Source organism: Microplitis demolitor, chromosome 10, assembly GCF_026212275.2.
Source record: "Microplitis demolitor isolate Queensland-Clemson2020A chromosome 10, iyMicDemo2.1a, whole genome shotgun sequence".
NCBI classification, from domain to species: domain Eukaryota; kingdom Metazoa; phylum Arthropoda; class Insecta; order Hymenoptera; family Braconidae; genus Microplitis; species Microplitis demolitor.
Window position 1 is genome coordinate 4,306,255 of NC_068554.1, and position 13,500 is coordinate 4,319,754.

Sequence of the window (13,500 nt, forward strand, 5' to 3'; positions counted from 1 at the left end):
TACTGTTTAGTAAAATATACATCCCAAATATGGAATAGTACAAAACCTGCTTAGGAATAATTGCAATTAATAATTACAATAAGCTTCCGTAATTTGAAAAGTAAGAATTAAAATTAACTGATTGTAAAAAATAATATATTTATACGAATTATTAATAAATACATAATGCATTTTTTTATCTTAATACATGAATCTTTTCATACTTATAAACAAATATATATATGTGACTATTATAAAGATTTATAAACAATTACATTTTTAAAGTATAATTAATTAATTTGAAATCATTGATTCGAGCATAGTTGACTGTACACTAGTTGACAATTTAGTGTTAACTAGATTTATAACTATTTATCTAATTTAAAAATTATTCATCATAAAAAATTCAGTGAGTCTATAAAGGATAAATAAATGATTCAATTTGCTATTATTGTTATAACAAAACATTTAATTTAAAAAGTTATTGTCATAGTACAATATGTTGTGTATTTGTAGGAAAAGACATTAATTATGATTATATATAATAATAAATAAATACTAAAAAGTAAATAATGATAACTTATATTATATATAAACCAAATTTATATTAAATATAAACCAAAGAAGCGTCTATAACCGGCAGTTCCATTTTCACTTTTCTTAATCACAAGCTTATGCATATATATTTCACCTTCACTCAAATAATCACTATACAATTTTATAGGTTATGCTTCCTGAAGACAGGTTAACAGTACACACTATTCCAAAGCCGTTTGGGCAGAACTGAGTGGAGCGCACGCCGGGTTACAACGATATGGTTTCAACATAGTACAAAATTACTAAACGTTTAGTAATTTTTGTATACTATGTACTTAGTAGTATTTCTTATGCGCATAATAAAATTCATAATACACGTAGTAAATTTTATTTCATGAATAGCAAAATTTATATTCCGTTCAATAATTTATCAAATCTCAGAAATGTAATATTTACTATATTGCTTTGTAAAATATACTTTCCGTTGTATTGTATTTATTAAAAATTAATGTAATAAAATTTACAACTCTGTTTAAAAAAAATTCAATCATGATAGTAAAAAATCTATTACGTATAGGAATTTTTAAAATCTGCATATTGTAATAATTACTGAACTGTAAATTTTACTAAACGTTTTGGAATAATTACAAAATGAAATGTATTTATTCATTTCTGTTAGTAAATTTTACTAAAATATTGTAATTATTACTATATTTTCGAGACTCGTTTTCTCCGTGTAGCTATTTGGGATGGCGAATGAAAAATTTAAACCTAAAGACAATTATAAATAAGTTATCGATTTTAGTTATTTGTTATCTAGCTTATCGGCGGCTTTGTTTTACTTTCAAATTTTTGAATATCCCTTGTTTAAGTAACATCGCATGACAGTTTTTATTTATATATTTTGGATTACTGTTGCTAATTTTATTGATAAAAAATATATGAGATAAAGCCTCTCTTTTTGAAGGCGTCCTCAAGAAATCTTATAACGACTTCTTAAAGGTGTCATGTTTAAGAACTCTTAATTAAGAGTTCTTGAAGACTCGATAAATAAGACGTCAGTTTCTAAAGACTTCTTTAAGATGTGAATGAGAAGTCCAAATCATACATAGGAACTCATTCAGAACTCATTAAGACGTCATTTTGCTATCTGGGAACATCTTAAGGAAATCTTTTAGAAGTTTTCAAGATGTAAAATGAACCACTTAGCGAACTCAGTAAAACGTCTTTAAAAAGAGTTCTCAAAGAGTTCTTTTTTCTGATTTTCCAAATAAGACCAGTGTGAACTTACTATGATGTTTTAAGGAGCTCGCAATTTTGAATTCAAAGAAGTTAAAAAAAATAATACATACACATTAGATATTATCACCCCAACAAGAAATTAGACTTCGGGTGAAGTCAGTTTTTCCTTCCACTCTGGATGTCTTACATGTTATATCGCGTTACTAAAACCAAAAGGGCGTATCTCAAAATATACGCCCTTTTGGTTCTGCAGAACCAAAAGGGCGTATAAAATTTTTTTTTTTTGCTCCAATCAATGTAAAAATATTGAAAACATTAAAATCTATGGAAAAAACGAAAAAAAAAATTTTTTTGTTTTATGCCCTTTTGGTTTTAAGCAAAAATTTTTTTAAAGTCATAAGGGCGTATCCTATTTTTTCGGTTTATTATTAATTATGGGTCAGAGTAAGAAAAAAAATTGCAAGGGTAATAAGAATTATCACTCCACAACTTAATTTATCTGAACAAATATTTATTTGAATGAAAAACCAAATTTCTTTATTTAATTTTGATCGAATCTTAAGTTTGTCACAATTTTTTTAATTCAACAATTAATGTAAAAAATATGTATAATTCGGGAACGAAAAAATTCTAAATTCTATGAGTGCTGTGAAATTTAATTTAATCAAATTAAAAAAATGCACATTTAGATTGTTCAATTTTTCAAAGGTGCATTTTTTCATTTTTCAATCAAAGTTTCATTTTCTGTTTCCTGTTTTTTTTTTTTTCTTTTTATTTTCAAAAATCAATTACCGTTGTTCTTGAGAATTGTTATGGTTCTAGAATACCAATATATCAAAGCAAGTTCAATGACCTAAATCATTTTTGTGCATCAGGCACCGTCCCACAAAAATATTATCAATATTATTAAAGATTAATTTTCAGCGATGGTAATAGTTTATAAATTTTTTTATTATTGTCAAGTTATGTTCTAAAAAAAAATAAAAAAAATTTTTTTCATACTCTTAGGTACAGATGATTCTGACGATGGAGATGGTATAGGACTAATACCCTGATGAATTTATTTTTTCTCTATTTTTTATTTGTTGTTTCACTTAAATAAATATTTGTTCATATAAATTAAATTGTGGAGTGATAATTTTTATTACGCTGGCAATTTTTTTTCTTACTCTTACCTATAATTGATAATAAATCGAAAAAACAGGATACGCCCTTATGATTTTAAAAAAATTTTTTCTTAAAACCAAAAAGGCGTAAAACAAAAAAAAAATTTCTTTCGTTTTTTCAATAGATTCTAATGTTGTCAACATTTTTACATTGATTGAAGCAAAAAAGTTTTTTTATACGCCCTTTTGGTTCTGCAGAACCAAAAGGGCGTATATTTTGAGATACGCCCTTATGGTTTTAGTAACGCGATATGTTCTCCCACTTTTCTGGACGCATGCGCACTTCATAAATGTTCGGTAGTGGGGATAGCTTCCGAAATCTATTCTCTTATTGGGACCACAATACTTTTAAGTTAAAAGCTCAAGTCTGAGCGCCGCTCAGAATTTCTGACCACACTTATCACAGTTCATTTAAAAGTCGGACGTCTTCCGCATAAGTGATTTTTGAAATACAGAGTGCTTAGTTACTGTAAAGCAACGAACTTGTGTAATTAAATACGTCTTTCATAAACATTACGTTGAAAGTATTTAATTTGTTGTTGTGTCATAAGATTAAAAGAATTCAAGTTATTGATCTAGTGCGTTTTTTTAAAAGTTATACGTCTTTTAAATAAAGTGATTTTTAAATAAATACAAAGCTTGTTAAATTACCGAAAAGCTAAAAAATAAAATTTTAACTAAGTGATAACTCTATCGTCCACACTTGGTAAAAGAAATTATTTGAATTTTTATTTCGATCCAATAACAATCAAAAAGGTATTGATCGAAATGTCGTCGATTACAAAAGGTCACTTGATGTCTGCAATTTTTGAAAGTGATACTAAAAAGTTTAAAAAATTATTGAAATCAAGTAAAGTGTTACAACTTTCTATTCTGCGCGGTGAATATAATATTCTCAAAATGGCAGTGAGGCGCAAACGTGTAAAGGCGGCTGAGTTATTGGCTAAAAATTGCATTAAAATAAGACATAAAAAATTGGATCGTTCTTCGAACACCCTGCTTCACGATGCTGTTCGATTGGGACAGCTTAAAGTTGTTAAAATACTTGTGAGTAAAGGTGCTGATGTAAATGTAAGCATTAGAAATGGGATGACTCCTCTTCACATTGCAACTAAACATGGATATCTCAAGATTATGGATTATCTTCTACGTAATGGTGCAGATGTGAATGCAAGATGTCCAGGACCTTATTATGTTGGATTTACGCCCCTACACTTCGCTTGCGAATCGAGAAATCTTAAATATGCGAAATTATTACTAAAACATAAGGCTTCTGTTAATCCAACAAACAATGATATTCATCCGATTCATATTTCGGTTGGTTCTCTTCATTTAAAAATGACTCAATTGTTATTGGACTATGGCGCAAGTATGGCTGTTAACAAACGATTTCATTTGGATCATTTTCAAATCAAAGGTTTTATAATGGGCTTCAATGCTCGAGGATATACGAGGGTAGAAGAAGCTACAATACGATACGGGGAAGACGATTTAACTTTATTACACCACGCAGTTACTCGTTATTCTATACCTATGGTAAAATTATTATTGGCATATGGAGCAGATGTAAATATTTTAAGCAATATTGGTTCATCTCCATTGTCAGATGCTGTAGTAGACCATAATATTCAAATGGTTAAGTTCTTATTAAAAAACGGAGCTCTTGTAAACTACGATTTTGATGACTGTAAAAAGATAGTAATAAGAAAAGTTATTAAAAACCAAGACGGTATAAATATATATTATTGTAAATCACAGTATAGTTTAAAAGATAAAAAATTAGAAATCATAAAATTACTAATTGATGCAGGAGCTAGCAGCAAGGTATCAGATAATGACTATAGTCTTCTCTTTTACTTTATTTTGTTCGGGTATAGAGAAATAGTTAACTATCTTCTGTATCACACCGATTTCAATTTCTTTTATATAGATAACTATCCAGTCTTTCTTGCTCTTTTTAATGAAGATCTTATCGATCAAACTCCAGAGATTGCCAATGACACAGAATATATCACAAAGCGCAAGCTCGAATGTAAAGAACTTTTTTACGACTTGATAGCAGATAGATATTCGAAATATTCTATAGGTTTCCCGAAAGAAACCGAGATAAGTTATCAAATCTTGACTGAAAGTCCATTTAATCTTAAAATCACAAAAGAAGAACATGAGGATAGAATTGAACAAATAAAAAAAAAATTTCAAGGAATTGTGCATGATTTAAAACGTGAAAAAATTGGTGATAGTTATATTACTTTTTATCATATTCTTACTGCAAATTCGTACCAATTAATAAGGTTTGGATTAAATGAAGATTTTAGAGCGTTACGTATAGATGATTACAAAGAAAAATATTTTATATACTTCAATATTCTAAAAAATAGGATACAATATGCGGTTAACAATGGCTTATCACTGGAAATACATAATAAGTTTGTTTATTCTTTATTTAAAAATGTACTACCATATGACTGTTGCGAAAAAATTGTTACATATTTGGATTATATTAAATTAAAAGCTAAATCTGATGTTTTTAAGTAAATAAAAAAAAAAAAAAAACAATAAAAGAAATGGTTTCTTTATTTCTATTCCTTATCCTTTTTGTTATATTATAGATATAAAAATAAATAAATATAAATACATTATATTCAATATACAATCCAAAATCTCAACTCATTTAATTTTAAGATTAAACACAATTCATAAAGTCAAATCTGACAGGCTTTGTCTCATATATTTTTTATCGATAAAATTAATTAACAATAGTAATCAAAAATGTATAAATAAGAACTGTCATGTGATGTTAAGTAAACCAGAAATATTCAAAAATTTTAAAATACCTTATTAGCCACTTTGGCTTAAAATTGACAGTAATTTGACAATTGAAATTACCATAATTGGCTGTCCGAATTTGCCGACAATTTGACAGCAAGTTGGAAAAAAAAAATTGCGGTTAATTTCTCCTCAATTTAAAGGTAACTTTTTGTAATAGAAAAAAAAAAAACCCTAATAAAAGTTTCCTTGAATTTTTCATTGAATGTTCGTCAACTTCAGACTTTTCCGTTTTTGACGACAATTTATATACAATTTTTTAAGTGAATTTGTATTTTAATTCGGGTAGTAAATTTACGTCACATTGTATAGCAAGTTGTATACAAATTGTCATCAAAAACGGAAAAACCTAAAGTTGACAGACATTTGACAAAAAATTTAAGGGAACTTTTGTAAAGTAAACTTTTACTAAGCAAATTGTGGTATTAGGGTCCACATTACTCCAGTCATTAAATTAATATTTAATTAATTATCAGCAATTTAAAATACATAACTAATTTTTTTGAATAACTCAATAAATACATTTTAATTTAAATATTTATCGCTGCCATTAAATTACTCTCCTTTTTTTCTATCGAGGAATATTCAAAAACTTTAAATTAAAACAAAGCCGCCGATAAACTAGAAAACAAGTAATAAAAAACGATAATTTATCTATAGATATCACTAGGTTTGAATTTTCTATTCTCCATTCATTCATGATTTACGTTTATTCATCAATACATCTCTCGCACATCAACGATAACATTTACTATTTAATTTTTTTTTTTTTTTTTTCATTTATATTATTTACAAAAAAATAAAAAACAAATTAACAGTAATCAGATAATTATTAACCAGTTGAAAAAAAAATTTAGTAAACAACCGATGATCTGAGTCCTAGGTAGCATTGAATCTCTGATATGTATTCAGAGTTGAATTGCGTGTGTGCATGTGTGTGTGCAGCATAGTAGGAATTAACAATTATTTGTCAATAGTTGAATATATGAATATTGACAAGTGATATTGCATACTAAACTGGTTACTGTTGATTTAATACCACCACATACGTTGACACGACAGAGAAGAGAGGCGCTGGTAACTTTCGATATCATCTGGTATGTCGGATGTCTTTGTAATTGTGATACATGTGTCAGTCTGTCAGCAGAGACGTAGCAAAATTGTTTTCATAAATTTAATCCGATAAATTTACTAAACATCTATTTTGTCACACATGGTTTGTTTGGATTCTCCGCTCGGCGCACTGGGGCGCTTGCAATATACCCGGGAAAGTTTAAATTCATAATTAAATTTAATTAGTAAAAAGAAAGTGAATTACCAATTAAAAAAAAAAAATATATTAATTATCAGTGTATTGATTAAAGCGAAATTTAAGTGAAACAAATCTTAGTATTTCAAATCGATCATTAATTAATAGAAGTTAATATTAATTTCGTGTGCGAAAAAAGCATCAAAGTACCCTGGGTGGCGAGTCCGAACACACCAATAGAAATGAAACAACAAAAAATATATAATTAATGAATTATTTTAAATATATTTATACATATGTATATACGGACCGTAGTCCCGTGACTCCAACCTGTCTCGTAGTGACAGTGCAAGCGCCCCCGTGCGTCGAGCGGAGAATCCGAACAGACCAACAATATACTATTTAAAACAACTTTTAAATTTTTGAAAATCAGACTGAAAACAATAACTTCCCTACTTTTTGGGGAAAGATAAAAATTTATAAATTAATGTGATTATTTTATTTATTTTAAAATATAAAAATATATTACAAACAATTTAATATTAACTAAGATGCACCTTAACGATATCATTAGTCTTGCAACTGACGTTGCACCCATTACAACTAAACAAATTATCATTTTTACTTGACAATAGAGCGCTGCGACAAATAATATGACCGCAAGGTAATTTATATCGACAATTATCTTTGATATTATTATTTCTACAACACTCACATACTAAATTATCACCAGGATTCGTTGTATCTTTAACTTGATCAAAGTTTTTTAAATTTGAAAACAAAGACTTCAAACTATCCCTCAAGTTGTCATCAAGACTCAACACCGATTCACTTGATTCTGTATTTTCCACTGAATTAAGGTCCTTATTAATTAAACTAGAGTTGTTAGCTAACCCTTTTAATTTATTTGGTCTCCTAACTCTTGCTTTTGACACAAAATAACTTGCCTTCGAGTAATTAGCAATTATAGGGATCCGGTGGCTGGATTTTATATTTTTTACTTGCAGGTCATTATTTTTAGGCAGCAAATTGATTTTAGGTGTTTCCAGTCGATCACTGGCATCACCGGAGATGCTTTTCAGATCTACATCAGTACTAGATTGTCTATGAGGACCCAGAAGACGAGGAACATTATTGAATTCGCTGTGATAATGATTATCGGTAATAAATTTATCAATCCGACATTTTAACGCTTGAGCGTAAATCGGACGGAAGTCATTACTGAGACGTACTCCAGTAAATGGATCACTCAGTTGTCGTCCCCAGAGTGCTTCATTTTTTCCATAATTTTCTAAAGTACTATAGTCGATTATTTTTCCACATGGCAAAATTATCGGCTGGATCATCAAGCTGCAGGTTATAGGATCCATAAATTCTTCTGGTATTTCTAGTGAATTTTTTTTGCTCCTAAAATTTATATAAAAATATAAATGCATTAATTTCTATTCAAAAAATTTATAATAACAGTAAAAATTAAATTTAAGTTATTGTGACATATCAAAAAATTAGACAAAGTTATGGTAATTATTTACAAGTGGGGCTCTCCCTAATTTTACTTGTAAAAAATCGAAAAATCAACATTTTTAAAAGTTTTTTTTGTTAAATTTTTTTATTTTACGGAGGATTATCAAAAAAAAATATATCGAAAAATAATTATTTCAATTAGTTTTTTTAATTTGAAAGTATAAAAAAAAAACTTTTTTGATATTTTTTTATCGAAATTGTCATATTGTTGTATTCTAAAGTTTATAAAGTATTGTTTGTCTTAAACGTCATATAAAATTAAGGAAAAAATTAATATTCTTATATTTTTTTTTCCCCCACTTCTAAATAATTACCAAAATTATTGACAGTAATCATAATAATTTATAAATAACAGATACTATGAAGTTAAATATTTAAATTTAAATATTACTTACGACTGTGCTTCCTCTGCTTTCTCAATAACACAATGATTTACTTGCAGTGAAATATTTTTTCGACAATTATTACTGTAATTAATCCACAGATCATGTATTTTAGTACCAGGACTTACATGACCCCATATTTCAATTCTTTTTACAGCAGCCACAGATTTTTGAGTCTTTATAATTGTCAATTTCAAATTATCCATACAAGTTACAAATTTATGACTATAACTGCTGATATATTTTATAGAAAAATTACTATAAGTATTTTTTAATTCATTTACATCAACGTAATTACAGCAAAATATTATTCCACTGTCACTGGGGTTCAGGAACCCAACAGCCAGTTGGTTTGGACAATTAATTCTAGAATTCACTGTCAATTTGAAACCAGTAGACTTTTGCTCACCAATTGCTGGCCAAATAATTATGTGATTTAATTTTATATTGTTTACAAAATTAAAATCAATGTTTATTGGTGGTTTTATACATGAGTAAACCAAAAAACCTTTGTCATTGACAGCTAGTAAATTATCAACGTCATAATCATCACAGCTTGGCTTATCACACTTTACTTTAGTATTTAAATAATTATTACACAAATTAATTAGCATTTTGTTTTAAATTATTTACAATGTATGAAAATTACACATGTGTTGTAATAAATTTTAAAAAAACTATCATATTATTATGACACTGAAGTTAGTCGACGTCTAATAATTTTCTACAATAAATTTTTTTAAAAATCACACTTGTAACTTTTTTTAATTTTTTACACCTGCGTACTTTTAGCTTTTTTTTCTTGTAATTGATTAGCTGTCAAAAAATTAAAAAATTTCTAATTGTCTACAAATTTGTGAATGTAATGTAGCAGACATGAGACACATTATACAAAAATAAATTAATTACAATGAAATTTTAAAAAATCCGCACTTACTTTTCAAATATTTAAATACGCAATTTTTAATTTTTATCCTAGTTACATTTTATTTATTTATTTAGAAATTTAAAAAACGACAATTGTCACTCACAATAATTTCAGAATCATCTGTCAATTTATTATTATTATTATTGTTATTACTATTATTATTATGAACTAGTACTATTTTATCAACTAATGATAATACGAAAATACTAATGCTAAAATTCTATAAGAATAAAAAAAATGTTGGTGTGTTGGTGCTGATCTGTGCGCGTGTTGCAACCAGTTCCCCACATCCGTGTAAATTTGTCCACGTTTTTACCAGTTTTTACTTTTTATTAACTACAGGTAAACAATTAAACAAAAATTTTTAATGATTACCACTAATAATTTAATTATCATTCAAATTTATTTACTTTTAAATTTAAATATCTTTGTTGCATACTTACGGGTTTTTAAATTTAGGTTACGGTCACCATCTGCTAACATTTTTTAACCTAAAACTATTTTACAATAAATATTATATTTAAATCTCATCGATATTTACCGCTTGTTAATTTAGTAATTTTTTTAAATTTTAAAAAAGACAATAATTTGAATAATTATTTGAAGAAAAAAAAACAAATATATATATATATATTATTTCCAGAACGATCAGTCACCATGCCTCCGAAAAAGTCGATGGAAGAGACAGACAAGCTGACAAGAATCGCAATTGTCAATTCAGATAAATGTAAACCTAAACGATGCAGACAAGAGTGTAAACGATCGTGTCCAGTTGTACGTATGGGTAAACTATGTATTGAAGTGACTCCGAATACTAAAATAGCATCAATTTCTGAAGAATTGTGTATCGGGTGTGGTATTTGCGTCAAGGTAAATTTGCAGCATCTTTTATTTATTTAATAAACCAATAGTTTAATACTAAAGGTAAGATGAGAGGTAACTGGGATTAGAAGAATGTTCTAATCAACTAACATTCAAATTCGCGAGGTTTTGCTGTTTATTTTTCAGATTCTTCAGGCTCTTCAACTGAAGCTTAGCAGATGTTATAATTGTTAACGGGGAAACGGGTCTGAGATACAAAAAAAGACAATATTTTTTTCAGAGTATCTTTGTTATTAAAATTCTTAAAATTTATGACATTATTAAGCATCATTCTAAGAATTTTCTGCTAAATTTTCATAAAAAAGTATCGAAAAATAAGCCAGTGGTGGTGGGGAGAGACGAGTTAACTCAAAAAAGTCTCCATGCCGTAGGCAGGATAACTCATGACTGCCTCATCTGAAATAAAAAAAACCAAAAAGATTTCTTTAGTACATAAGTTTGTCTTGGATTTGAATTTAATAATGTCACAAATTTTAAGAATTTTTATAATAAAGGTACCCAAAAAAAAAAAAAAAAAAAAAAAAAATCACAAAAATATCCTCTTTTTTTTTTTTGTATCTCAGACTTCTTTCTTCCCTTAAGCTCAGCATAAGTTAAACAATGTATGTTAAATGTATCATTATCATTACTAATTTGTCGACAATAGTTAGTCAAACTCATATTAAATATGTGATTATACAATTACGTAAAACGTAATATAAAAACTTTGTTTAACAAGTAAGTCAAGCAAACGTTGTTGTTGTATCGTAATATAGCGTGTAACACTATATTGTAATACGATATAGTTATCTCTTATCATAGCTTTATTATTCAAGAATTGGATCTTAAATACTACCAATATGTCAATAGTTTAATATTACGATCATTTTTTTTTTTTTCTTTTTCAAAAGAAATGTCCCTTTGAAGCTATTTCAATAATTAACTTGCCAAGTAATTTGGAGAAGGAAACAACGCACAGATATTCGAAAAATTCATTCAAGTTGCACAGACTCCCGATCCCGAGACCTGGTGAAGTTTTAGGGCTAGTTGGTACCAACGGAATCGGTAAATCAACAGCGTTAAAAATTTTAGCCGGCAAACAGAAGCCCAATTTAGGGAGATTTACTGATCCTCCAGACTGGACAGAGATTCTGAGCTACTTCCGGGGTAGCGAGTTGCAAAATTATTTTACTAAGATCCTGGAGGATGATCTCAAAGCGTTAATAAAGCCTCAGTACGTTGACCAGATTCCGAAAGCGGTCAAGGGAACAGTTCAGCAGCTGCTAGATAAAAAAGACGAGTGCGGTAAGCAAGAGGAGATCTGCAAAATGTTGGATTTATTGCACATACGTGACCGTGGTATTGAGGCACTGTCTGGTGGTGAGCTCCAGAGGTTCGCTTGCGCCATGGTCTGCATACAGAATGGTGACATATTTATGTTTGACGAGCCATCGTCTTACTTGGACGTTAAACAACGTCTGAATGCTGCCGTTACTATTAGATCGCTTATACATCCAGACAAATTTATTATTGTCGTAGAACACGACCTTTCAGTACTTGACTATCTGTCAGACTTTATTTGCTGTCTGTACGGGGTACCTGGTGCTTACGGAGTTGTCACTATGCCCTTCAGTGTTCGAGAAGGTATAAATATCTTCCTTGATGGTTTCGTACCAACTGAAAATTTACGTTTCCGTGAAGAATCCCTTGTATTTAAAGTGGCTGAGAGTGCTAATGAAGAAGAAATAAAACGTATGAATCACTACGAGTATCCAGCGATGAAAAAAACAATGGGATCATTTGAATTGAATGTCGAAAAAGGACAATTTACGGATTCGGAAATTTTGGTTTTGCTTGGGGAAAATGGTACCGGTAAAACAACATTCATAAGAATGTTGGCAGGTAATCTACCACCTGATGATGGATCGGGTAATATTCCAATGTTACATATCAGTTACAAGCCGCAGAAAATCAGTCCCAAGTCTCAAGGAATCGTTAGACAGTTACTGCACGAAAAAATACGTGACGCTTACATTCATCCCCAGTTTATAACTGACGTCATGAAGCCGCTGAAGATTGATGACATCATGGACCAAGAGGTACAGAACTTGTCTGGTGGTGAACTTCAACGTGTTGCTCTGGCCCTGTGTCTGGGTAAACCAGCTGACGTTTATTTGATTGATGAGCCGTCGGCTTACTTAGACTCCGAGCAACGTTTAGTTGCTGCTAAAGTCATAAAACGGTTTATTTTGCATGCGAAAAAAACTGGATTCGTTGTTGAGCACGACTTTATAATGGCAACTTATCTCGCTGATCGGGTGATCGTCTTCTCCGGCGTACCCTCAATGAACACAACCGCTCACTGCCCACAGTCTTTGCTCAACGGAATGAACAAGTTTCTGGAGCTGCTAGGAATCACATTCAGGAGGGATCCCAATAATTTCAGACCGCGTATTAACAAGAACCAGTCGGTCAAAGTAAGAATTTTTTTTTTTTTAAATTAAATTAATTTTCGTTATCAATAAATTTACTGATAATTTTTTTTGTTTCATAAAACAGGACCTCGATCAAAAAAGAGCGGGGCAATATTTCTTCCTGGAAGAATAGAGTAAGAATAATAATTTATAATAATCATTATGGTAAACTTGGAATATTAAAAATGATAATTAATCATATAATTAATAATGATAATGATAACAATGAATTACTACGAGTAACAAGATCATGAATTGTAATAATTTGAATATAAAAAAATAATCAATTTAAAATAATAGTAATTATTTAAAAGTATCTTTAATAAAA

At 29.0% G+C, this 13,500-nt stretch overlaps 3 protein-coding genes across 3 annotated transcripts; 2 read left to right on the forward strand and 1 right to left on the reverse strand.

Moving 5' to 3' along the window:
• Positions 1-3,308: 3,308 nt before the first annotated feature.
• Positions 3,309-5,462, forward strand: LOC128668776 (putative ankyrin repeat protein RF_0381). Its single transcript, XM_053742459.1, has one exon. The coding sequence runs from the start codon at positions 3,693-3,695 to the stop codon at positions 5,460-5,462; it is 1,770 nt and encodes a 589-aa protein (XP_053598434.1). The 5' UTR covers positions 3,309-3,692.
• A 1,929-nt stretch (positions 5,463-7,391) lies between these two features.
• On the reverse strand, positions 7,392-9,962 carry LOC103580276 (RING finger protein 37). The gene is made up of 2 exons (XM_008561968.2): positions 8,922-9,962; positions 7,392-8,409 (listed from the first exon to the last, which is right to left on the reverse strand). The coding sequence occupies exons 1-2, from the start codon at positions 9,521-9,523 to the stop codon at positions 7,545-7,547; spliced, it is 1,467 nt and encodes a 488-aa protein (XP_008560190.1). The 5' UTR covers positions 9,524-9,962; the 3' UTR covers positions 7,392-7,544.
• A 106-nt stretch (positions 9,963-10,068) lies between these two features.
• LOC103580277 (protein Pixie) lies at positions 10,069-13,478 on the forward strand. Its single transcript, XM_008561969.3, has 4 exons — positions 10,069-10,179; positions 10,481-10,707; positions 11,610-13,175; positions 13,258-13,478. The coding sequence occupies exons 2-4, from the start codon at positions 10,495-10,497 to the stop codon at positions 13,303-13,305; spliced, it is 1,827 nt and encodes a 608-aa protein (XP_008560191.2). The 5' UTR covers positions 10,069-10,179; positions 10,481-10,494; the 3' UTR covers positions 13,306-13,478.
• Positions 13,479-13,500: the final 22 nt, after the last annotated feature.